This window comes from Canis lupus, chromosome 5, assembly GCF_011100685.1.
Source record: "Canis lupus familiaris isolate Mischka breed German Shepherd chromosome 5, alternate assembly UU_Cfam_GSD_1.0, whole genome shotgun sequence".
Lineage (NCBI taxonomy): Eukaryota > Metazoa > Chordata > Mammalia > Carnivora > Canidae > Canis > Canis lupus.
Window position 1 is genome coordinate 78,354,878 of NC_049226.1, and position 26,617 is coordinate 78,381,494.

General features: G+C 40.6%; 3 protein-coding genes across 4 annotated transcripts in view; 1 reads left to right on the forward strand and 2 right to left on the reverse strand.

Annotated features, from left to right (window-relative positions):
- The window catches only part of TXNL4B (thioredoxin like 4B), a 45,624-nt gene that overhangs the window by 7,988 nt on the left and 11,019 nt on the right, over positions 1-26,617 (reverse strand). The window contains exons 4-5 of one of the 2 annotated variants that reach the window (XM_038538459.1): positions 3,003-3,193; positions 2,269-2,891 (exon numbers count right to left, since the gene is read on the reverse strand). In XM_038538459.1, the coding sequence (XP_038394387.1) occupies positions 3,022-3,193 (172 nt within the window). In that variant the 3' untranslated portion in view covers positions 2,269-2,891; positions 3,003-3,021. Of the gene's footprint in view, positions 1-2,268; positions 2,892-3,002; positions 3,194-26,617 lie in introns of those variants that run through there. The other variant, XM_038538458.1, reaches the window with a different exon arrangement.
- Positions 18,442-21,950, reverse strand: LOC102152540 (putative 60S ribosomal protein L13a protein RPL13AP3). The gene is given in 1 exon segment (XM_038538457.1): positions 18,442-21,950. A coding segment is annotated over 1 exon segment (516 nt). The 5' UTR covers positions 19,561-21,950; the 3' UTR covers positions 18,442-19,044.
- LOC479668 (haptoglobin-like) lies at positions 21,799-26,596 on the forward strand. Its single transcript, XM_038538455.1, has 5 exons — positions 21,799-21,886; positions 23,147-23,229; positions 23,537-23,638; positions 24,623-24,697; positions 25,688-26,596. The coding sequence occupies exons 1-5, from the start codon at positions 21,882-21,884 to the stop codon at positions 26,464-26,466; spliced, it is 1,044 nt and encodes a 347-aa protein (XP_038394383.1). The 5' UTR covers positions 21,799-21,881; the 3' UTR covers positions 26,467-26,596.

The following is a 26,617-nucleotide window of genomic DNA, read 5'->3' on the forward strand; positions in this document are numbered from 1 at the left end:
TAATCTTGTACATTTATAAGTTTACAGAAAATTACACACAATATCTTCTTTGGTCCTCAGATAGCCCTGTGAGATTGGGGAAGCAGTGCTCATGATCCTCATTTTACAGATGAGGAAGCCGAAATGCTTCACAGATATAATGGGCAGAAACAGTGGAGGAAGAACAGATTCTTCTAGTTTCAAGTCTAGCATTTGTTTTACTCTACCCAGTACCATCCTGATATGATACACTACTAATGCCTTCACATTATGAGATGATTTTGTATAGTAGATCCATTTTCTTTTTTTTTTTTTTTTTTTTTTTTTAGTAGATCCATTTTCTACCTACTGCCACGTTGTTATCTCAAATGGGTGATGCCATTCATGGATTTGCTGCTGTGTTGTATCCTGGGTAATGGGGAAAGACCCTTGGAGAAGCTGAGGGCCAAGATGTAGTCCTCTCTCTCCACACCTGCAAGCTCTGGAATCCAACCCACTAGCAGACCCTCTGAACAGGGGGACTGCTAGGAACATCATTTCCTTTCACCAGGAGGCAGCCAACCTCATGTGAAAGACTGCGGGACAGCCAAACCAAATGGGGGATTGCTCTCATCTAATTTTTAGACATACAGAAAAGTTAGAAGAATAGTATAATAAATATCCATACCCCCCTCCACTTAGGCTCAGTAATTCTTACTATCTTTTCCATGTTTTCTCTATTGATATTTTTACCTATCAATATATTGTGTTTTGTTGGAAGTGGTAAACGTCAGGACAGTTCATTCCTAAGCACTTTGTAGCATGCATTTCATACAATAAGGACATGCTCCTGTGAAACCATAATTCCATGGTCACACCTAAGGAAATTAGCCATGATTCTCAAATATCACCTAACATGCAGTCCATATTCCAGTTTTTCTTATTGTCTTAAAATATCTCCCAGAGTCAATCAAGCTCACATTTATGTCTCTTTAGTCTTTTAAAATCTAGAACAATAACCTCTGAAGAGATCAGGGCAGTTGTCTTGTGAACAGTTCTACATTCTACATTTATTCCCAAAATAAAGGTTATATTTCTTTTAGCCTTTGAGTTGCATTGCATCTGGGTGTGGATATATGACCACATCCTAAGAAATATGAATGAAAAACTATTGTGTGCAACTTCTGGGAAGTCTTCTGCTATCTGGAACATGAGTATGATGGCTGGGGCTCTTGCAGCCATCTTATACCTGAGAATCAGGGTCACCCCAGAGGCAAAAGCTGGAATGAGCTTCTTTGAACTACCAACACCAGCTTTGTATACTGTCCCACTTCTTTTGAGAAAGTAAACCCTGTGTGCTTAAGTCTCTGTTAATTGGGGTTTTCTTTCATACGTAGCCAAATTTAATCCCAGCTAAGGAAGAAGCCAGATTAAGGCCTACTGTAATCTTGTATCTGCTTGTCAGATACGTTATCTACTTTCTACTTGGCTAAAACACATTTCAAGATTTCTCTTTCCTTCAGGTGTAGATCGCTGGTGCCAATGCCCCATGAGAATGTGCTCGGACTCTCATGTTACCTAACATCTAGTGTTGAATGAATCCTGGCAGCAAAATTTTCTGCGAGAACCTTGTGGTGATAAATGTGGGAAATGAAGTGAGTGTGGCTTGTCACATGTAAGAGAACACCAGGGGACAAGTATGTGTGTGCAGGGACAGAGTGGGAATGACCTGCAATCGGTACACAGTAGTTTTGTGAAATACAAAACTGAGCAGTAACTCAGGGGCAAGGCTCCAAAGGGCAGGACCTTTAGGAGAGGAAATGTGGTAAGTAGTCCAACTCCACATTCTCGCCAACCCAGGAGAGGTTTCCTGGGGGTTGAAGACTCCATCTGGGAAGTGTCCCACAGGAAACAAAAAAGAGATACAGCATGTGAAGGTAATCTGGTTGTACTACTTGAGCCCCATTAATCACTAGGGTTGACTTGGGTCCAGGAACAAAGCTGTGCCCAGAAGGGTCAGCATGTTTCCGGGGTCATCGAGACCCCACACCCCCTGACCACTCTCTTGGAGGTTGAATTTAAAAATCCTGTAATGAATGCAGTGACATCTTCCTACCTCGACAGAGCAAAAAGTATGGATCCCAAGTCTGGGGACCCAAAAGAAATCATTCTGGTGAGGGAAGAATTTCAATTTTATTTGAGATTCTGATATAACCAATGAAACACACACACACATATGTGTGTGTGTGTGTGTGTGTGTGTGTGTGCATGAGAGACAGATACACACAGAATAAGGCTGACCCACATTCATTTGCTCTTTCACTCATTCATTCTTCCAACAATCATTTATTGAGATTCTGTTTCCTGTCAGTGGCTGGGCTGCCTGCTGGGGATGAAGGTAACTGAGTTTTCTAACATCTCTTCATGGCTCAGAAGAGTCAAATACAAACAGGACCGACCGGAACCCAGGGGGACACACTCTACAACAGTGGAAGGATCCCAGTGCGCCCCTAGCAGAGAGGAGAGTCACTTGGGGGCACAGCTTCAGGCAGCTGCAGTGATTTCTCTGTGTGGCTAGGACCAATTTTTTACAATTTCCCAGGGGCCACAATTATGCAAATCCCTAATTTCTTGCACCTCAAAGCAGAGTTTTAACACCATTCCTTCTAGAGAGTTCTGATGGCTCAACTCTTCCCAGAACCTGGCTGGCACTCTGGGGACATTGTTTCCAGGCAGTTTCCTTGGTGTATTTCCTAATGCGTTTTGTAGCCATGGCCCACGTGGTCTTTGCCTGCTTCTGGGAGGTGATGCCCCCAGGGCCTGGCCCAATGGGATGGGGGTGTAGGAAGGCACAAAGCTGGGGACTGCTCATGCTCAAAACTTTGCAGCATCAGACTTCTCCTGCTTTGAGTGTCAGTGCTCTAGGGTCTTCCCTAAAAAACAGATGTTTCCAAGGGCTGTGATTTCCTCTCTGCTTGAGCTCTATTCTCTGCTTCAAGCTTCTGATCTAACTGGCTTTCCAAGATGGGGCAATCTAAACTTACCAGAGGCTCTAACCAAGTGTCAGTCCTTAGCTCTTGCCTCAAGCTCTTGCTTGCAATTCCACGTTGAAATCCGGTCTCCAGTTCTAGCCCAGAGTCCTGTTTCCTGGGGCTTGCTGGTGTAGTCCTTTCCCCAGTTCTGGTCTGTTGTCTCCATTAATGGAGTTTGCTGACTTAGTCCACGCTGGGAATTTCTGGAGGTGCACACAAGGGGATTATATTCATAATAATGTTAAAAAAGAAGAAACAACAAGCAACAGTTGGAGTCATCCCTCCCACCCCCCACAATACCAAACCAAGACTTAATTATAGTTTCATCTTATTCCAGGAATGTGACCTTTAACAGTCAACCTGAAATTTCCAGATCAGTACTGGTGAGGTCATGTGCCTGTCCCTCCACCCCCACCTCCAAAAGGTGTACTGGCCAGAAACGATCCCTCTCTTTCCCCCTCCCTCCCTCTCTTCCTTCCTTGTCTTTCTTTTTGCTAATAACTTCCTTGCCCACCCTTCTTCCTATTAAAACATTTTTTTTTTTCTGTTTTGTACAACTCCTCAGAACACGCTCTCTACTTGCTAGACAGGACGCTGCCTGATTCATGAATCCCCTCATAAAGCTAATTAGATCCTCAAATTTACTTTGTTGAATTTTGTTCTTTTTTTAACTTTTTAAACATTTTGTTCATTTATTCATGAGAGACACAGAGAGAGAGAGAGAGAGAGGCAGAGACACAGGCAGAGGGAGAAGCAGGCTCCATGCAGGGAGCTCGATGTGGGACTCGATCCAGGATCTCCAGGATCATGCCCTGGGCTGAAGGCAGATGCTAAACCGCTGAGCCACCTGGGCTGCCCCAAATTTTGTTCTTTAACAATATCTGCACACCTTTGACCTCTGACCAACTTCCTACTGGCAGATTGTATTTGAAGGTTTGATGTACTGTGGGTTTACCGGCTCTGGTTGGCTGTCTTACTGATAGGAAGCTGGTTTGAGGGTAAAACTGGATTTAAAATCTTGGAAGTTAGCAGTTTCTCATTTATAAAGTGTCAAGATTGAGGCTTTTTTGGGGGGCTGATGCTACATTTTTTAAATAAGATTTTATTTATATATTCATGAGAGACACACAGAGAGAGGCAGAGACATAGGCAGAGGCAGAGGCAGGCTTTCCCCCAGGAGCCTAATGTGGGACTCGATGCCAGGACCCCGGGATCATGACCTGAGTCAAAGGCTCAACCACTGAGCCACCCAGGTGTCCCCTGATGCTACTTTCAAGAAGCTCTTTAAAAAGCTCAAAACATCAGTATGTATGTCTGCCAGTGATGCAATTTTCAAGACAATAATTGGTGGCACTAAGGAAGTACAGCTGGGAACCAATGTCCATGTTCCAGGCACAGCGGGATCTCATAGTTCCTGGTCTCTGGTGGCTGAGGGAACGTGAGATAACCAAGATAACCTAGAAAGAGGAGAAATAGTGGAACATCTTTGTTTAATTTTCTTATCGATACAAACTGAAATTTTGAACAACATGTGCTGTTCTGAATTCAACACTCAATTATTCATTCTGTTCTAAGGTCATGGACACTCCTAGGAAAACTCAGGTGGTTCTCATTCCATGGCTTCTCATGCAAGTCTTACACATTCAAGTCTTTAATCCATTTTGAATTAATTGATGTATATGGTGTAAGAGAATAATCCAGTTTCATTCTTTTTTTTAATTTTTATTTATTTATGAGTCATTGAGAGAGAGAGAGAGAGAGAGAGAGAGAGAGGCAGAGACATAGGCAGAGGGAGAAGCAGGCTCCATGCACCGGGAGCCTGACGTGGGATTCGATCCCGGGTCTCCAGGATCACGCCCTGGGCCAAAGGCAGGCGCTAAACCGCTGCGCCACCCAGGGATCCCTCCAGTTTCATTCTTTTGCATGTAGCTGTCCAGTTTTCCCAAAACCATTTACTGAAGAGATTGTCTTTTCCTGATTGTATATTCTTGTCTCTTTTGTTGTACATTATCTGATGATATATGCATGAGTTTATTTCTGGGCTATCTAATCTGTTCCATTGATCTATGAGTCTGTTTTTATGACAGTACCATGCTGTTTTGATTACTACAGCTTTGTAGTACAGTTTTAAGTCAGGGACCATGATACTTCCAGCTTTGTTCTTCTTAAGATTTTGTTTTTATGGGGTCAAATTTTAGAATTATTTGTTGTAGTTCTGTGAAAAATGCCTTTGGAATTCTGATAGGAATTGCATTCAATCTGTAGATCACTTTGGGTATTATGGACATTTTAATAATAGTAATTCTTCCAGTCCATGAATATGGACTATCTTTCCATTTATTTATGTCTTCTTCAATGTCTTTTAAGAAAAAAAGGTTTTCCCATCCGTCCTCCCTTTCTCCTTCCTTCCTTTTCTTTTTTGACTATGGCACACAATGTTATATTAGTTTCAGGTGTACAACATAGTGATTTGACAAGTTTATACATTATGCTATATTCATCATGAATGTAGCTACCACCTATCATCATACATCACTACATAATATCATTGACTATATTCCTTATGTTGTGCCTTTTATTTCTGTGACATATTCATTCTATAACTGGAAGCCTATATCTCCCACTCCCCATTGACTCATTTGCCCATTTTCTCACACTCTGCTCTCTAGTAACCATCAGTTTGTTCTTTATGTTTACAGATCTAATTCTGCTTTTTGTATGTTTATTCCTTTTTTTTTAGATCCACATATGAGTGAAATCATATGGTATTTGTCTTTCTCAGTCTGACTTATTTCACTTAGCATAATACCCTTTAGATCCTTCCATGTTGTCTCAAATAGCACGATCTTATTCTTTTATGGCTGCATAATACACCACATCTTCCTTATTCATTCGTCTGTCAATGGACACTTAGGCTGCTTCCATATCTTGACTATTGTAAACAGTGATGCATAGGGGTGCAAATATCTTTTCAATTTCATGTTTTCATAGTGGAATTATTGGATCATATGTTATTTCTATTTTTAACATTCCATACTCTTTTCTTCAGAGTCTGTACCAGTTTACATTTCCATCAACAGTGTACAAGTGTTCCTTTTTTCACATCTTCACCAACACATGTTATTTCTTGTCTTTTTTATTTTAGCCATTCTTACAGGTGTAACATGTCCTCTTTCATTTATTTTATTTATTTGAGCCCTCTTTTTTCTTTTCTCCTTCTTCTTCTTCTTTTTCTTCTTCTTTTTCTTCTTCTTCTTCTTCTTCTTCTTCTTCTTCTTCTTTTTCTTCTTCTTCTTCTTCTTCTTCTTCTTCTTCTTCTTCTTCTTCTTCTTCTTCTTCTTCTTCTTTTGTCTTGGTGAGTCTAGCTAAAAGTTTATTGATTTTATCTTTTTGAAGAACCAGCTCTTAGTTTCATCGATATTTTCTTTTTAGTCTTTTTTGGTCTCTATTTCTCTATTTCATTTATTTCTCTCTGGTTTATTATTTCCTTCCTTCTACTAACTTTGGGCATCATTTAATCTTTTTTTTTTTTTTAGTCCCCTTAGGTGTAAAGTTAAATTGTTTATTTGAGATTTCTCTTCTTTTGTTTTCTTTTTTTTTTTAAAGATTTTATTTATTTATTCATGAGAGACACAGAGAGAGAGGCAGAGACATAGGAAGAGGATGGAGAAGCAGGCTCCATGCAGAGAGCCCGATGTGGGACTCAATCCCGGGACTCCAGGATTAACCTCAACATATTTGTAATTTTGCCAGTTTTCTTCTTGTAATTGATGTCTAGTTTTTTATACCATTGTAACCAGAAAAGATACTTCATATGATTTCAATCTTCTTGAATTTATTGAAACTTGTTTTATGGCCTAAAAGATGAAATACCGAGGAGATTGTTCTGTGCGCACTTGAGAAGAATGTGTATTCTGCTGTTTTTTTTCTTTTAAAGTAATCTCTATGCTCAAAGTGGGGCTTGAACTCACAACCCCAAGAACGAGAGTCACATGCTTTACTGACTGAGTCAGCCAGGCACCTCTCTATTCTGCTGCTTTGGGATGGAATGTTCTCTATATACCTGTTAAGTCCATCTGGTCTAATGTGTCATTTAAGGCTGATGTTTTCTTATTGATTTTCTATCTGGATGATAAACCCATTGGTATCAGTAGGGTGTTAAAATCTCCTACTTTCACTACACTGCTATCAAGTTCCCCCTTTAGGTCTGTTACTATTGGCTTCATATATTTTGATGCTCCTATGTTGGGTGCACATATGTTTGTAAGTGTTATATTTTCTTACAGGATTGACCTCTCCATAATTATGTAGTGCCCCTTTGTTTTTTATTACAGTCTTTGTTTTAAAGTCTATTTTGTCTGATATAAGCATAGCTGCATTAGCTTTCCTTTTGTTTCCATTTACATGGAGTATTTTTCCATCCTTTCACTTTCAGTTTGTGTATGTCTTTACTTCTGAAATGAGTCTCTTCTAGGTAGTAAATAGATATGTCTTGGCTTTTATAATCCCTTCATACACTCCACATCTTTTGATTGGAGAATTTAGTTCATTTACATTTAAAGTAATTATGGATAGGTATGTATTTATTGCCATTTTGTTAATTGTTCTCCAACTATTTTTGTATTCCTCTCTTCTCTTGTAGTTTGATGACTTTCTTTAGTGTTGTTTAGATTTCTTTCTCATTTTCTTTTGTGTATTTACTTTGTAGATACTATGAGGCTCACGTATCTTATCCCATGTTCATAACAGTCTATTTTAAGTTAATAGCAACTTAAATTTGAACACATCCAAAAATCCTACATTTTTACTACCTCTGATGTCTTATGGTTTGTGTGTGTGTGTGTGTGTGTGTTTTAATTGAAGGTCCCTTACTGGTCCTGTTTCCATGAGTGCAAAGACCAGGGGAAAAGGGGAGGGGAACCAGGCGGCACAAGGAAGGGTCATCTCCACAACATTCCATTTATACACAGAACTAAACAGACAAGCACAGAGTCACTATTGTGGTTAGAAGTTGGCAGCCTGGGAAAAGGGAGGAATGGGTGGGGTACTGGGGTGTCGTTAAACTCTACTTCAAATCTGAATGATAATTTTACTGGATAGAGTATTCTTGGTTGAAAGCTTATTTCTTTTAGCACTTTGAATATATCATGCCACTTTCTTTTGGCTTGAAAAAAATTCTTTTTTTTTGGCTTGAAAAATTTCTGCTGATAAATCTGCTGATAAATAGCCTATGGCATTTCCCTTGTATGCAATTTGTTTTCCCTTGCTGCTTTTAAGAGTTTCTCCTTAATTTTAACCTTTAACATTTTATTTTTTTTAAGATTTTATTTATTTGAGAGAGAGGGAGAGAGACAGAGACAGAGACAGAGAGACAGAGACAGAGCCTGAGCAGCCAGAGGGAGGGAGAGAGAGAAGCAGGCTTCCCACAGAGCAGGGAGCCTGACATGGGGCTTGATCCCAGGACCCTGAGATTATGACCTGAGCCAACTCTGAGCCACCCAGATGCCCCAACTTTTGACATTTTAATCTTTTTTTTTTTTTTTTGACATTTTAATCTTAATGTGTCCTAGTGTACCTCTCTTTGGGTTCATCATTTTTGGAACTCTCAGGATTCTTGGACCTAGATATCTCTCTCCCTAAATTAGGGAAGTTTTCAGCTATTATATATTCAAATAAGTTTTCTGACACTGTCACTCCTCTCCTTCTGGATCCCTTATAATACAAATGCTATTGTGCTTGATGTTGCCCCAGTGGTCACTTAAGTTATATCTTTATTTTTTAAAGTTGTTTTTTCTTTTTGATACTCTGTCTGGGTGAGTTTCATTGCTTTATCTTCCAGGTTGCTGATTCTTTCTTCTGCTTTATCAAATCTGTTGTTGTAATGTATTTTTCAGTTCAGTTTTTGTATTCTTCAGCTCTGAGAATTCTCTTTGGTACTCTCTTACGTTTTCCTTTTCTTCTTTCTTTGTGCTCTCTTATGTTTTCTCTTTGTTGAAGTTCTCACTGTGTTTATTCATTTTTCTTCTGAGTTTGGTGAGCTTCTTTATGATCATTACTTTGAATTCCTTATCAGGTAGATTACATATCTGCATATCATTAAGGTCGTTTTCTGAGGTTTTATCTTATTCTTTTGTTTGGAATACATTTCTCTTCCTCTTCATTTTGCTTGATTCTGTGTTTATTTCTATGTATTAGGCAAAACATCTACCTCTCTCTCTTGAAGAAGTGGCCTTGCTTAAATTATTATCTTTCTCATTCAACCCTGCCCTAGCTCTTGGTTGTCTCTTGAAACTTTGTCTAAACTGCCTAATTTATTCTTGATATGACCTCATTGTAGAGGGTGTGCCAAGACTTGTCAGTGATCCAAGGGAGGAATTTCACTTAGAACATAGTTTCAGGTTGATTGGAAGCCAGATTCTGAGGGGGCGCTTTTAAATTATGCATATGTACATAGCCCTATGAGGTTGCAATTGTAATCTCTGCTGCTTTCCAGACCAGAAGATCTCTAGGTCCCCTGGGCGACAACTGCAAAAATCAGGTCTCCAGATAAGTGTATAAGCTCCTTTCTTGGAAGTCTTGTTAAAGTGTAGCAAGGCCAAGGGGTATAGCCAGCAGGGGGTTTCCCTGCTTACATTCCTTGTGAATGCCTCCTTAGCCTCTAGATTCTTGGGAAACCTGAAGCCTGTCCCTCAGGCTGAAGCTCTAGGCTTTTTGAAACAGGCTTTTTCACAGGAAGACTGGGATTATGTTGTAGTTTGCTGTCTAAGCAGCATGCTGGGGTGTGTGGCCTGTCAAGAACTGTTTTTCTGATTGTTACAGTCCCATTGAGATCTGGAACACAAGTCCTCTTGGCCACCAGGGCCAGGCAATCAGGGGTGTCCCTGTGTGGGCTGTGTGTCTGTTGGCTTTGGCAAGGCTGCTGAAGAATATTGGGGGTGGGGCACATTAGTAGTTCCAGAGAGGAAGCAGAAAAATGTCTTGACTGCTCACCCATGGGCTTTAACAATGCAGGAGAATCGTGCCTTGTCTTTGTGCAGATCTTGGCTTTAGGCTGAAAGTAGGAGAATGCCATGACCTCTTGCACTTGCCAGCCTAAGCCGGGGGTGGGGGGGAGAGGAGTGTTGCAATCACCTATGTTTGCAGACTTTAGCTAGGAGTAGAAGAACTCTGACCAGCCAGGGAATTGGGGAGTGCTCTCTGACCTCAGCAAATGCCATGACCGCATGGCCCTGCCAATCTCAGCAAGGTGGCAGGAGGGTGCTACCTCCGAGCTCAGCATCCTGTGCTAGCAGGCCATGTGGAGAGAGTGCAAAATGGTGTCCTCCAGCACCTCCATCTCCAGAGTGTCTCAACTGTCCCCAGCCCCTGCAGGCAATGTCCTTGGATCCGCAAATAAATTCCCTTCACATACAGTCTAGGTGCTTTTCAAACTCCTGTTTTTTAAAAACAAAAAACAAAAAAAACACAAACTCCTGTTTTTGTTTTGTTTTGTTTTGTTTTGTTCAGTCTTGGGGTGAGAGAGACTTCCAAGATGGAATTTCAGTTTCCTATAGCACTTTGGGACCTCCAGATGTCAGCCCCATGGATTTTCCCCATCAGACATTCTGGGGCTTGTTTTTCTGGTGTAGATACCAGAGGTTGTGGTGTCTGATATGGAGCAACAACCCCTCACTCCTCTGAGAGAGAAGTATTGGCCTGGTGATGTCCCTCCCTCTTGTGTTTCTGGGCTGGGGGTGGGCTTTTTTGATAAGATTGTCTCTGCGTCTCTTACTCATCTTGATGTGGTCCTTTAATCACTTGTTTTACAGCGCAGTTCAATTAGTCTTCAGAGGGAAATTATCTATATGTAGCTGTAGATTTCGTGTGTCTGTGGGAGGATGTGGGAGGATCTTCTGTGCCATGACCAGAGATCAGGTCCCCTTTTAGTTTAAAATCTTTCAAATATGAGAACCATATAGGCCTATATGTCTTCATTGGAAAATTCCTCCATACAATTAAGAAAAATAATATCAATCTTACACAAACTCTTTCATGTAATAGAAAAAATAGAGAACATTCTCCATCGTGCATTAAGAGATCAACATAAACTTAATATTAAACCCTGGTAAGGATATTACAAGAAAGGAAACTTATAGACCAATATTCCTTATGAAGTCAAATGGAAAAATCCTAAAAAATAATCAACAAATCAAACCCAGCAATATATAAAAAATATACTACATCATGAGAAATTGAAGTTTATTTCAGAAGTGCAAAGTTGGTTTAACATTCAAAAATTGAGCAATGAACTCACCACATTAACGAGACAGATAATCTTAATGAATAAAGAAAAAACATTTGACACCTCTACATGCTAAAAAAGCTTAATGAACTAGGAATAGAAGAGAACTTCCTTAGAGGCACCTGGGTGGCTCAGTCATTCAAACATCTGCCTTTGGCTCTGGTCATGATATCAGGGTCCTGGAATTGAGTCTTGCCTCAGCTCCCCACTTAGTGGAGCTTTGTGCTCTCTCTCTCTCAAATAAATAAATAAAATCTTTTTTTAAAAAAATTTTATGTATTTATTCATGACAGACACACACACACACACACACAGAGGCAGAGACACAGACAGAGGGAGAAGCAGGCTCCACGCAGAGAGCCCAATGTGGGACTCGATCCCAGGACCCCAGGATCAAGCCCTGAGCCGAAGGCAGACGCTAAACTACTGAGCCATCCAGGGATCCCTAAATTTTTTTTTTTTTAAAGAGAACTTCTTTAATCTGATAAAGAATATCTATAAAAACAACAAACAAAACAAAAAACCTACAACTAACATAATACTTAAGAGTGAAATTTTGAATGGTTTTTCCTTTCCTGAGTTTTGGAGTAGACAAGGATGCCTGCTCCCCACTTCTATTTGATATTTTTTTTTAGAGATTTTATTTATTTATTCATTCATGAGAGACACACAGAGAGAGGCAGAGACACAGGCAGAGCGAGAAGCAGGCTCCTCACAGGGAACATGATGCGGGACTCGATCCCTGGATTGGGATCACGCCCTGAGCCAAAGGCAGAAGCTCAAAGGCAGTCCCTCTATTTGACATTATAACAAAAATCCTAGTTAGTGCAATAAGGTAAGAAAAAAAAAGGTATAAAAATTAGAAACGATGAGGTAAAAGAGCCATTATTTGCAGATGAAATGATTGTGTACCTAAAACATCTAGATCAATGAAACTATTAGATTTAATTAGTGAATCTACCAAGTTGATGGACATAATGTCAATATACAAAGATCAAATTTAATTCTCTATATTCATTATAAACAATTAGCAAATTAAATGAAAATATCATTTGTAATAGCCATCAAATAGAACACGTAGTAATAAATCTAATAAAAGAGGTGCAAAGACCTATCCTAAAATATACAAGGCACTGGAATTAAAGACACCTTAAATAAATGAGGGCATATACCATGTTTACAGATTGGAAGACTCAATATTGTCAGTTCTCCTCAAGTTGATCTAGAGATTTAAAGTACTCTCAATCAAAATCCCAGCAGGACATCTGTGAAAATTGAAAGCTGATTTTCCAATTTATATGAAATGCAAAGGATGTAGAATATATTATAGTCCATCAAGACAATCTTGAGGAAGAAGAATAAAGTTAAAACACTTATAATACTGAATAGCAAGATTCACAATAAAGTTCCTTATGAAGACAGTTGCATTGACTCAGGACAAGACAGACTAATGGAACAGAATAAAAAATATAGAAAGAGACCAACTCATATATGGTTATAGAAAGAGACCAACTCATATATGGTCACCTAATTTCTTTCTTTTCTTTTCTTTCTGATTTTCTTTCTGATTTTATTTATTCATTTCTTTCTTTCTGATTTTATTTATTCATTCATGAGAGACACAGAGAGAGAGAGAGAGAGGCAGAGGGAGAAGCAGACTCCCTCAGGGAGCCTGATGTGGGACTCGATCCCAGGACCATGGGATCATGACCTGAACCAAAGGCAGATACTCAACCATTGAGCCACCCAGGTACTCCTGGTCACCTAATTTCTAAAAAAGGTACCACTGCAACTTAGAGGCAAAGGATGATGCATATTTATATGGAAAAAATGAACTTGAACTTTTATCTCACATCATATGCAAACATTATTTCTGCATGGATTATAGATCTAAATAAGAAATGTAAAACAATAGGGCAGCCCCGGTGGCGCAGCGGTTTAGCGCCGCCTGCGGCCCGGGGTGTGATCCTGGAGACCCGGTATCGAGTCCCATGCCGGGCTCCCTGCATGGGGCCTGCTTCTCTGTCTGCCTGTGTCTCTGCCTCTCTTTCACTCTCTCTGAACAAATAAATAAATAAATCTTAAAAAAAAAAAAAAGAAATGTAAAACAATAAACTTTTAGAATAAAATTTAGGAGAAGTTTTAGGCAAAAAATTATTAATCAGGACACAAAAATTACTGACCATAAAATTTTTAAAAACTATAGGACATATTAAAAATAAGAACTTATATACTTTTGTTCATTTAAAATACATGATTAAAAGAAAAAAGATAAACCATAGAATATAATAAACAGAAGATGTTTATTATACATATATCTAATAATAGTGTTCAGAGAAAAAATACCAATTCCTGCAAATCAATAAGTAAAAGACAGTTCATAAAGTGGTTCTCTAAATGAACTAATAATATAAAAAGTGCTCTATATGTCATTCAATATCTGGGAAATGCAAATTAAAGCCATCATTATATTTTGCTGCGTATACACCAGAATGGCTAAAATTGAAATATATTGACAAGTATATGGAGCAACTGGAACTTTGATATATTGCTGGTGGGAGTGTACACTGGAGAATTGTTTGGAAGCATCTATTAAACCTAAACATTGGGGCACCTGGGTGGCTCAGTTGGTTAAGTATCTGCCTTCAGCTCAGGGATCCTGGGATCAAGCCTCATGTTGGGCTCCCTGCTTCTCCCTCTCCTGCTCCCCTTGCTTGTCCTCTCTTTGTCTCTCTGTCAAATAAATAAATAAAATATTTTCTTAAAAAAGCTAAACACTGCCTACTCCGTGGCACAGCAAGATATTTAAAGATTTATTTATTTATTTATTTATTTATTTATTTATTTATTTGAGAGAGAGAGAGAGAACATGCATGTGCAAAAAAGAGTGTGGTAGGGGGCAGAGAGAGAGAATCTTAAGCAGAATCCCCACTGAGTGGGGAGCCTAATGCAGGGTTCAGTCTCACCACCCTGAAATCATGACCTGAACCCAAATCAAGAGTTGGATGTCTGAATGAGCCAGCCAGGTGCCCTGGCATAGCAAGATATTTATTCAAGAGAAATGAGTGCATGTATCCATCAAAAGACATGTGCAAGAAAGTTCATAGCAGCTTTATTTATAATAGCCCCAAACTGGAATCAGTTCAAACATCCATAAACAGGAGAATGGATTAATCAATTGTGGTTTATTCATACAAGGGAATACTTCTCAGGAACAAAAAAAGAAAGCAAACTACTGTGACAATATGGTTGATTCTCACAGAATGATAATGATGAGCAAAAGAAGCCAAAAATGAGTGACTACTATTTGATTCTATTCACATGAAGTTTAAGAACAGGGGAAACTATTCTATCAAGACAGAAGTCAGAATAGTGGTTACTTTCTTAGGGTGGGGTATTAACTGCAAGGAACCGAAAATAGTTGTCCAGAGTGCTAGAAATATTCTATATCTTTTTTTTTTTTTTTGTAAGACAGAGAGAATGCATGTGCCTGAGCAGGGCTGGGGGTGGGTGCAGAGGGAGAAGGAGAGAGAATTTCAAGCAGGCTCCACACCCAGCATGGAACCTCATGTAGGGCTTGATCTCTCAATCCTGACTGAGATCATGACCTGATCCAAAATCCAGAGTCGGATGCTTAACTAAGCCATCCAAATGCCCCAGAAACATTTTATACCTTGATCTGAGTGTTTATTACACAGTTGTTTTACATATACATTTATTGAGCTGAACTCCTGAGATTTGATATTTTTAGTAAATGATGCAGGATCAGTCATATATCCATACAGAATAAAATCAGCCTGGCTTTCTACCTTACTTCCCTGAAACTATGGAAGATATTTATAACAAATCAGAATCATCTTAAAGTCCCAACAACAAGGGAATATTTAAAGTATACAGAGGGTTACCTGACTGGCTCAGTTGGTTAAACACAGACTCTTGATTTAAGCTCAGGTCATGATCTCAGGATTGTGAGATCAAGCCCCACATCAGGCTCTGCTGGGCATGGAACCTGCTTAAGATTCTCTCTCTTCCTCTTTCTTCCCTCTTTCTTCCCTGCCTCTCTCACTCTCAAAAAAATAAAATACATATGACACATCCTTAGAAAGTTAGGAATATGATGTGGCATTAAAAGTGTTTTAAAGTGTTTACTACAATGTGGAAAACACCTATAACATGGGTAAAAAAAGGCAGACCATAAAAATCCTGTATAAAGAGTTATCAAAACTATGTAAAGATATATACAGAGAAAAGTCTGGAAGGAAGTCACACTGGTGTTTTTTTTAAATTATTTTTTTGTTGGAGTTCAATTACACTGAAGTGTTAATAGTGGTTATTTGTTGTCTTTGGATGGCAATAATGGGAAGACTTTTTTCTATTTTTTATTTTTTTGTAGCTTGCAAAATTTCAAGACTGACACTGATGATAATGACAGAACAATCTTTTAAAAAATATCTTTTTCCTTCCAAAATCAAAACTCTGGGGACACCTGGATGGCTCAGTGGTTGGGTGGCTGCTTTTGGCTCAGGTTGTGATCCCCAGATCCGAGATCGAGTCCCACATCGGGCTTCTGTGAGAAGCCTGCTTCTCCTTCTGTCTGCATCTCTGCCTCTTTCTCTCTCTCTCTCTCACCCTCTCCCTCTCGTCTCTCATGAATAAATAAATTTAAAAAAAAAACAAAAAACCCCAAATCAAAATTCTGCCTTCAAGTTTCTCTGTCAAAGACTGCTTTATCAGTCTTTCAAGGTTTTCTGCTTTCTGTTCTCATCACAAAATGTGTTCACTACTTCCTGTGGCTGGCTACACTAAGGCTTCTCAGCTCCACTTGCTTATCTTGTCCCACTCTAATTCCCAGTTAAGACAGAAGGGCTTTGGGCTGGATACTCTATTGTCAAGTTAATAAAGGATGCCCAAGGAAGAGAGGCTGTGAACTCTCCCTTGTTGCCCAACAAAATGTGTAGGTAGAGTTTAAAGTTTTAGTTCCCAGGCAAATACAAATTTTCATGCACCTAGTAGGTAAGCATTTGTTCTACAGTGGTAGTGAGAAATGTTTTATTTCTAGAAGGGGCACTTGCAGCCCAAAGGGAAAACCTCTCCCTCCACTTCATAGGACCACAGTGCTGCAGAGTCACGTTGCAGCATGTATACAGAGATGGGAGAAGTTATGGCCACTTAAACTGTAGATTCTCAGACTCTGCTCAGACTTACTGGAGCAAATCTCTGGGAGGAGGGTCCTGGGCTTTGCCTCTTAATGTCTGTGAGGTGATTCCCCACACCCTCCTTCATTTTTAAAACATTATTTGATACTTACATATATATATGTATATATATAATATTTACACATATCTTTTAATAAATAAGGTACAATAATAAAATGTACATATATGAACCTATCACCCAGCCTAAAGCTGGATCATTAACAATAATTTATTTATATTAACCTATGTGATTCTTATCTTATGCCTTCCTCCTGCCTCCCTATGAGAAGTAACATTTTACATTTTGTGTTTTCCATTCTGCTAAAATATAAAAAAAAAATTAGTTTTTGTTTCTTTGGCATCTATGCCTATAAAATACGTTATTTAGTTTTGCTTGCTTTAAAAATTTTTTTTGGCCTCAAGAGAAAGAAATCCATTTTTTATGAGCTTTTTTATTGTGATAGAGTATATATAACAAATTTTCTCTCTTTAACAATTCTAAAATGTAAAATTCCAGGGCATTAATTACATTTGCAATGTTGTGTAACCATCACCATCATTTCCAAAACTTTTTCATCATTCCAAACAGAAACTCTGTACCCATTAAGCAATAATACCCTTCCCTCCCCTCCCCCAGTCCCTAGTAACCTGTAATCTACTTTGTGTCTATGAATTTGCCTCTCCCAGATATTTCGCAAAAATAGAATCATACGATATTTGTCTTCTAGTGTCTGGTTTCTTTCAGTTACCATAATATTTTCCAAGTTTATTCATGTTGTAGCAGGTGGCACATTTATAGATGAATAATAGTCCATTGTATATATATGCCACATTTTGTTTATTCATCTGTTGAAGGATACTTGGGTTGTTACTACCTTTTGGCTATTGTGAATAATGCTGCACTGGACATGGGTGTACAAGTATCTGTCGGAGTCCCTATTTTCAATTAGTTTGGGTATACACTTAGAAGTGGAATTGCTGGGTCATATAACAATTCTATATTTAGCTTTTTTAAAATAAAGATTATTTATTTATTATTCATGAGAGACAGAGAGAGAGAGACAAAGACAGAGGCAGAGGGAGAAGCAGGCTCCATGCGGGGGGGGACCCTGATGTGGGACTCGATCCCAGGACTGAGGTATCATGTCCTGAGCCAAAGGCAGACACTCAACCACTGAGCCATCCAGGCGTCCCTATATTTAGCTTTTTGAGGAACCATCATACTGTCTTCAGTAGAGACTATTCCATTTTACATGGTACTATGGGAGTTCCAACTTCTTCATACTCTTGCCAACATCTATTTTATATATGTTTTATTTTAATTTTTAAAAGCAATCTCTATACCCAACATGGGGCTCGAACCCAGAACTCTGAGATCAAGAGCCACATGGCCTACAGACTGAGCCAGCCAGTGCCCCTTATATATATATTTTAAATATCTATATCTATATCTATCTATCTATCTATCTATCTATCTATCTATCTATCTATCAAGTTTTTTTAGTTGTAGGCTCCTAGTAGGTGTGAGGTGGCATCCTGTGGTTTTTGACTTTGAGCACCTTTTCATGTGCTTATTGGCCATTTGTATTGTCTTTGGAAAAATGTCTATTCAGATCATTTGCTTGTGTTTTAATTGGATTGTTTGTTGTTGTTTTAGGAGTTCTTTATATATTCTGGATGTTAAGTTGTTATCAGAGATAATGATTTATAGATATTTTATCCCCTTCATAGATTGTCTTTCACTTTCTTGATACTGTCTTTTGATGCACATTAGTTTTTAATTTTGATGGATCCCAATTTATCTATTTTTGTTGTTGTTACTTGTGATTTTGGTGTTATACAGGGGAATCCATTTCCTTTTTTTTTTTTTTAAGGATTTTTTATTATTTATTTAAATACACAGAGAGGAGAGAGAGAGAGAGAGAGGCAGAGACACAGGCAGAGGGAGAAGCCGACTCCATGCAGGGAGCCTGATGTGGGACTAGATCCCGGGTCTCCAGGATCACACCCTGGGCTGAAGGTGGCGCTAAACCGCTGAGCCACCTGGGCTGCCCGTCTGTTTTTTTTTTTCTTTAAAAATAATTTATTAGTTTTGGATTACAAAGTACAGGGAAAGCACAAAGGCAGTTCCTGTGACTCCTTGGCTGTTACTTCCCGGACAATGCATCTGGAACTACCTCTGTACACCAGGCTTGGCGCCCATAATCTAACACCATAACAGCTGCAGAGTATAGCGCCTGACTGTGGGTGGCAAAGTTTAAATACACCCCATTCACAATGCAGGGCTCCCCTCCATTTTCCAGATCTCTCTTGCAAACTGTGAAATGCCACTAGAACTCTCAGGAATGAACTCTTAGAGGGTTGTTTTTTTTTTTTTTTTTTTTTTTTTTTTAACTTTTTAGAAGAGCTTTTTTAACAGTAGTGACTAAGGCCCTGTGTTCCCAGCGTTATAAGCCCCAGGCTGCCTGGGGCATGGGGACAGCAGTCCCTGGGAGTCCTCCATATCCTAGGCGGCGATGGAGGAAGGGCAGGCCAGGCCAAGCATGAGGAATAAACAGTCCATTTTATTGGGCTCAGATCAGGAGTCCGTGGGTCCTTTTTTTTTTTTTTTTTTTTTTTTTTTTAGGAGTCCATGGGTCTTGAGGACCTCCATGTATTTGTTGATTTTCTTCTCCACCTTCTTTTTGACCCATTTCCGTAGCCTCATGAACTGCTTCTTCTTCCAGTAACGGATCTTGGCCTTCTCTGTCCTCTTCTCCTCCAGGGTGGCTGTTACTGCCTGGTACTTCCAGCCGACCTTGTGAGCCAGGCACCCCAGGTAAGCAAACTTTCATGTAGGCTTCAGGTGTACCACCTTGGGGGCAGCAGGAACCATAGTCCACTTTTTCTTGTCATAGGGTGGTGGGATCCCACCAAACACCTTGAGGCAGTCCAGGGCAGCCAGGCCTCGCTTGGTCTTGTGGGGCAGCACACCTCGCACTGTTCCCCAAAAGATGCAGCTGGGTGCTTGGGAGTGGTAGGGGCCACAGGATGGGTTGGTGTTCATCTGCTTGCGGAGGAAGGGGCAGGTCCTGGTGCTCAGTGGCTGAGGCATTTCCTGGCCACCTGGTGGCCCCTGTGGCCAAACAGGTACTTCTGGGCAGGAGGGTTGTAGTTGTGTGCTGTGAGGGCATCAACATTTCTGGCAATTTCCACAGAAACAAGTACCTTCCTTCCTCATTCTCAGCTGTATAATACAGATGGTCCTGGACTAATGATACTTTGACTTAAGAATCCCCCCCCTCCCTTTTTAAAGTATAGTTGACATACATTATATTAGTTTCAGGTATATAACATGAGTCCACATTTATATGCAGTATGAAATGCTCATCATAATTGTAGTTACCATCTGTCACCATACAAAGTTATTCCAGTATTATTGAGCATATTCTCTATGCTGTACATTACATCCTCATGACTTATTAATTTTATAACTGGAAGTTTGTACCTCTCAATCCCATCACCTATTTCACCCATCTCCTCACCGCTGACTTATGACTTTTTTGACTTTATAATGGTGGGAAGCAATATGCATTCAGTAGAAACTATACTTTGAATTTTGTTTTTTTCCCAGACTAGTGATTATGCAGGATTTTCTCTTGTGATGATGGCAGCTGCAGCAAGCCACAGCTCCCAGGCAGCTACGTGATCATGACGGTAAACAATCAATACACTTAATCATTCTTTACCCACATAAGCATTTTGTTTTTTATTTTCAGTATAGTATTCAATAAATTACATGAGATATTCAGCACATTATAAAATAGACTTCGTGTGAGATAATTTTGCCCAACTATAGGCTGATGTAATTGTTCTGAGCACATTTAAGGTAGGCCAGGGTAAACTATGATGTTTGGTAAGTTAGGTGTATTAAATGAATTTTTGACTTACAATATTTTCAACTTAAGCTCATTTATTAGGATGCAGCCCCATTACAAGCTGAGGAAGATCTGTATTCCATCATACAAAGATATCACATTATTTAGCCATTCCCCTATTAAAAGTTTTTTTTGAGTGTTGTTGACACATAATGTTAATTTCAGGTGGACAACATAGTGATTCAACATCTCTATACAATATGCAGTGCTCACCACAAGCAGCTACCATGTTACCATATAACATTAGTACATTATCATTGACTATATTTTTTATGCTGTACCTTATATTCCCATGACTTATTCTTTCCATACTGGAAGTTGTATCTCATTCTCCCCCTCACTCATTTTGCCCATCTTCTCCCTCCCCAGCCATAAGTTTGTTCTCAGTATTTATAGGTCTGATTCTGCTTTTGGCTTGTCTGTAGTCTATTGATGGACATCAGTTCCACCATGAATATCCCAAAGTGATTCTTTTGTACATTCTAACTTAAGAACCGCTGACCTTTTGTTTAATGAACAAAGCAGGATTTTATTGAGTTGCTATTAAATATCAGTTGAATAGTACTTGAGATACAGAAGTGGAGATATTTGACTTAAGTGTAATGATTTTTCCCACCTGCTATTTGGATTAATTACCGGAATATATTTGGGGCACCTGGGTGGTGCAGCTGGTTGAGTGTTCAACTCTTGGTTTTGGTTCAGGTCACGATCTCAGGGTTGTGAGATTGAGCGCCATGATAGGCTCTGCAAACAGTGAAGAGTTTACTTGAGACTTTCTCTCCCTCTGCCTCTGCCCCACACCCCTTAAATAAATAAATATTAAAAAAATAATTACTGGATTATAATACAATGAGAACCACTGCCATGGAGTATGGTTTGCATCAGCCTACACGATAGCTTTAACCATTTTGTGTGATTTCTTACAAAGAGCTATCAGAGAAGATGCAATAAATACATTTTACTGATTTCACGTTGTAAAAATTTTAAGCAATAAGGAGATGTCAACATTGGGTGGGGAAAATGATTGTGAAAAGGAAATGATTTCTTTAGAGAGCCCTGTCTCAGCCAGGTTGTAGAAGCATCTATAATAGGTTTAAAATAACGCAAAGGGCAGCTTTGTTTTCAGCACTGAAAACTCTCCAGAACAAAGAGACACAGATTGATGCTTCTCCCCCCCGCCACCCCCTGCGTCCTGTACAGTGGCTGATTTCGGGAAACACTTTGGCAGCTACGTGGGTCATAGCGTGGCCAGGCTTCTTTGGGGTTTGTAAAGAAATACTAGGAGAAACTCAAGTGTGAAGCAAGAGCTCAACTCTTAACAGGGATGTTGTTTGTGGCTCTGTTACTGGAAAATGCTATGACCTTATTAACAAGGTCAAAGTTGTGTAGACACAGGAATTACAAAATCAAGAAGGGGGTGGAGTGAGATATTGGAGGCATAAAAGCATCTACAGGTGTCTCCCACAGCACTGCTCTTCCAGAGGCAGACAAACCAAAGATGAGGTGAGTTTTGCTGCTTTCCCCTTGTCCATAGATTACTTCTTCCTTCTCTGTCTACGTCGTTTACCTACAGGACAGCGCAGGTAGAGGGGAAACCAAAGAAGAGATGCAGAACAAAAACAGAAATAGGGCAAATGAGTTAAATCCTAATGAATTAAGGGGTTTCATGTGTTAAATCTTCTGCTTTTCTGCATCCATAGAATGTGACTTACTCTAAGAGGTATCTTTTTCCTCAAGGTTACAAATTTTTCATCTTTGCAGGAGATGCCTGCTAGCAGCTCTCATAGTAGGCTTTTTGGCAATCTAAATATGTTTATTAGTAGATTAAAAAAATGTGTGGGACCATTAGTAACACATTTGAGTGACCCAACTAAGGCACTGAGATTTTATCAAAACAACAAAAATTTTTTTTGAAATGTTGAAGTCACAAGACTACCAACTTAACATAACCAAGCAATCTCTGTATAGCTGGTCTCTGGTGAGTGTGGCCTGTGCATTGATGCCTGTGTCCACAGTCATGCGTCCAGGAGGCCAGTTATATTCCTGGTAAACTTTTTGGCATTTTGGGGTCTCCTGAAGGCAAAATATCGTAGAATAGTAAGAAAACCATGGTAAGTGTTTTACATTCTGTATGTTTAGAACATCTTATCATGGAAAAATTTAAAAAGTACAGAGAATAGCATAAGAAATCCCTATTTTCCATCTTCAAGCTATCCGCATTTTATTAGCAAGGGTGCATGAGGGAGGCTTCTTTTTGCAGGAGAGCTCACATATTATTAGCAATCTTTTAAAAAATATTTTGACAGAGAGAAAAGAGAGCACATGTAGGCAGAGCGGCAATCAGAGGGAGAGGGAGAAGCAGGCCCTCCACTGAGCAGAGAGCCCAGTATGGTGCTCAATCCCAGGACCCAGGGATCATGATCCGAGCCAAAGGCAGATGCTCGACCAACTGAGGCACCCAGGAGCCCCTATTATTAGTAATTTAATGTTTCCTAAACGCCACCAGAAATTGAGGGCCATGTATCTGTGTGCCTTCCTATATTGGTGGTTCCTCTCTGAAGCTAATGTAGAATTCCCAGCAGCACAGAGCATGCTGGAATTTGGGTGTACTGGGAAGCTGTACAAGGGTGTATGTGGGTGGTGGTGGTGGGCAACTTTTTGTCCTAACACTTTCATATAGCTTCTTCTCTGGCTGCCTAATGGGAGGGTGTGTGTGTGTGAAGTAGGGAGACCAATTGTGCACTCCTTGTCTTCTCTCCGCAGAGCCCTGGGAGCTGTCATTGCCCTCCTGCTCTGGGGGCAGCTTTTCGCAGAGGACACTGGCAGTGAGGCCACAAATAATACAGGTCAGTCTTCGGGTTTGGGTGGGAGCCTCACATCACTGCTGCGTCTCATTTGGACCCTATCAGATCTACATCCTCTCTTTGGGAAGAGCCAGTACCTCCTTCTTGTCATAATCTCTGGTATTTCAGGCCAGTGAAGAACACTGGGGAACCAGGCAGGAAAAAGGGGAGATGGCCTTCCCTTTGGCTTCCATTTGAGGTGGAGGAGGGGTAGTGGTTCAGAGCAGCTTCTTCTCCACTGACTTTTCATGGGTCTCTGGGATCAGTTTTTGAATGTCAACCACCTCTTCCTGTGACTTTTTCTTTGCAGAGGTCAGCCTCCCAAAGCCCCCAGTGATCGAAAATGGCTACGTAGAGCACATGATTCGCTACCAGTGTAAGCCTTTCTACAAACTGCACACTGAAGGAGATGGTAAGCGCTGGCCAAGTGTCCCTGCACCCTCCCCCACCCCGGCCTTTGCATGATGAGTGTGGCCAGGGGTGATGGGCCATGAAGCTTACATGTTCTTCTTAGAACCAGGAGTAGTAGATTCTAGTACAGGTTTTGGCACCAGTAATTGTGGCCTTTTGGGTAAATTCACTTAGCCTAGACAAACAAAGTGTTGTGGAAGGGGTGGTGGGTTGGGGGATGGGGTAACTGGGTGATGGGCAATGAGGAGGACACTTGATGAGATGACACTGGGTGTTATACTATATGTTGGCAAATTGAATTTAAATAACAAAAAACTATAATGTTAGCACAGTCCTTGGAACACAGTAAATGTCTAATAAAATATATTAATCCAATGGAAAAAAATTCGCTTAGCCTCAGTTTTTGTCCTTTGTTAAGGGGGAGGTGATGCCATGTAGCCTACTCATCCCAGAGTGAGATCTACATTTCCAAAAACAGATGTGGTAAAGGAACTGAGGGTGGTGCCAGTGATGACGACAGGTGGCTCCGATCTAGTACTATGTTCCCTGCACTGCTCTAAGTGCATTACATTTATTTGCTCACTTTGTTCTCACAACGCCCCTCTGAAGAGATACTGTTGTTATTCTCATTTTGCCGATGAGAACGCCCCTCTGAAGAGATACTGTTGTTATTCTCATTTTGCCGATGAGGAAGCCGAGGCACGGAGAGGCTGAATGACATGTTCAAGTTCAGGGGGCTTGTAGAGGGAGAGCAAGAATCTGAACCCTGATTCTTACTCAGTACTGTGTCACCAAAGCCCCAGATCCATCCTGCTGGGCTTCACTGGCACCCCCAGCACTTAGCTTCTAGAGCAGAGCTTGTTCCTCCCTCCTCTTCTCTGCCCCTTCCTTCCATCTCTCTTTAATTCTCTTTCAACACCTTCTTTCCTCATGCTAGGTCCAGATTCAATTTCTCTTTTGACTCATTTCTTTCCTTTTGTTTCAGGAGTGTACACCTTGAACAGTGAGAAGCATTGGACAAACAAGGCAGTTGGAGAGAAACTTCCTGAATGTGAAGCAGGTAGGAAGAAGCCAGGGGCCCTGGGGAGCCAACCAAAGGTGGGTGTTGAGAGTCTACTGCGTGTGCAGGCATCTTGATCGAAACATCCTGGAGGCACATCTTTACTGACTGAGCACCCAGATGGAGGGCCAGAGAGAACCATAAATGGTCAGCCAGGCTGTTGAGTGCACATCTAGGTGATGAGTTCCCAATAAAGTTCACTAAGGATCTTGCTCCTTTGGGCCTTCGGGGTATTGGCAGAATCCGCTGTCTATAAGCCCTCCAGGGCCAGGAGGCCCTATACGTACACGTAAGCTGTCCAGGGAGCCCAGAGTCAAGTAAAGCACACTCCAGGAAGAATGCGTTGTGGGAGGACAGTGCAAAACCCAATCCACAGAGGTGTGATGCAAGCTGGAGAGGGGCTAGAACTTCTGTTTCTTGTTATTAGGAAGAGACGTTCTTTCCCTTTCCCTCCTGGACAAGAGGATTTTGCCTGCCCTCTTGTGCCATTAGTGGCGCAGAACTATTCACCTGCTTTATATTAACTGCAACATCTGAAATCGGGAGTTCCAGCCAATGCTACAACAGATCACTCCTTATTCAGAGAGAATGAATTATTATAGTTTCTCATCCTTACGGTGAATTTCCAGAATGTGGAATGTCCATTCCAGAATGTCCAGCTGTGGACATGTCTATTTGTGATAACTTATTTAAACACACATACGGTTCTTTAGTCAGCTTTTGAAAATATCAGCATTACTTGTTTTTTTTTTTTTTTCATGAGTTAGGAAAGCAGGAAATAAAACTGTGTCTTAGTGATGTATGCAACTTTATAAAAAAAGAACCGTTTTAAACCATGGAAATGACAGGAGCAGGTGATAAAGGCAAGGCATGTCAATACTTCTAGCTGTGCAGAAATTACGACAGTTTAGACAGTAGCAACTGCCAACACTGTCCCTCTCTTTCCCACACTGGAGACTCACATTTCTGCTCCTGACCTTTTCTTGACAGTATGTGGAAAGCCCAAGAACCCAGTGGATCAGGTGCAGAGGATCATGGGTGGATCAGTGGATGCCAAAGGCAGCTTTCCCTGGCAGGCTAAGATGGTCTCCCACCATAATCTCACCTCAGGGGCCACACTGATCAATGAACAATGGCTGCTGACTACAGCTAAAAATCTCTTCCTGGGCCATAAGGATGATGCAAAAGCAAACGACATTGCCCCTACTTTAAAACTCTATGTGGGGAAAAATCAGCTTGTGGAGGTTGAAAAGGTGGTCCTACACCCTGACTACTCCAAGGTAGATATCGGGCTCATCAAACTCAAACAGAAGGTGCCCATTGATGAGAGAGTAATGCCCATCTGTCTACCTTCAAAAGATTATGCAGAAGTGGGGCGTATAGGCTACGTGTCTGGCTGGGGACGAAATTCCAACTTCAATTTTACTGAGCTACTGAAGTATGTCATGCTGCCTGTGGCTGATCAAGACAAGTGTGTGCAGCACTACGAAGGCAGCACGGTGCCTGAAAAGAAGTCACCGAAGAGCCCTGTCGGGGTACAGCCCATTCTGAATGAGCACACCTTCTGTGCCGGCATGTCCAAGTTTCAGGAAGACACTTGTTACGGTGACGCTGGCAGTGCCTTTGCTGTTCACGACCAGGACGAAGACACCTGGTATGCGGCCGGGATCCTGAGCTTTGATAAGAGCTGTACTGTGGCCGAGTACGGGGTGTACGTGAAGGTGCCCTCCGTTCTGGCCTGGGTGCAGGAAACCATCGCTGGCAACTAATGCTGACAGGCTGGCAGCCTCTGCCTAAGAGCAAGACTTCACTCTGGGAGGAAAAACTGCATGGGAGTGGAGGGGGTAGAACACGGTGTGAAGCATGCTGAGTCGATCAATAAAGGGCTTTCTTGAGTCATTTCTGTGCTGTTTTTAGCCT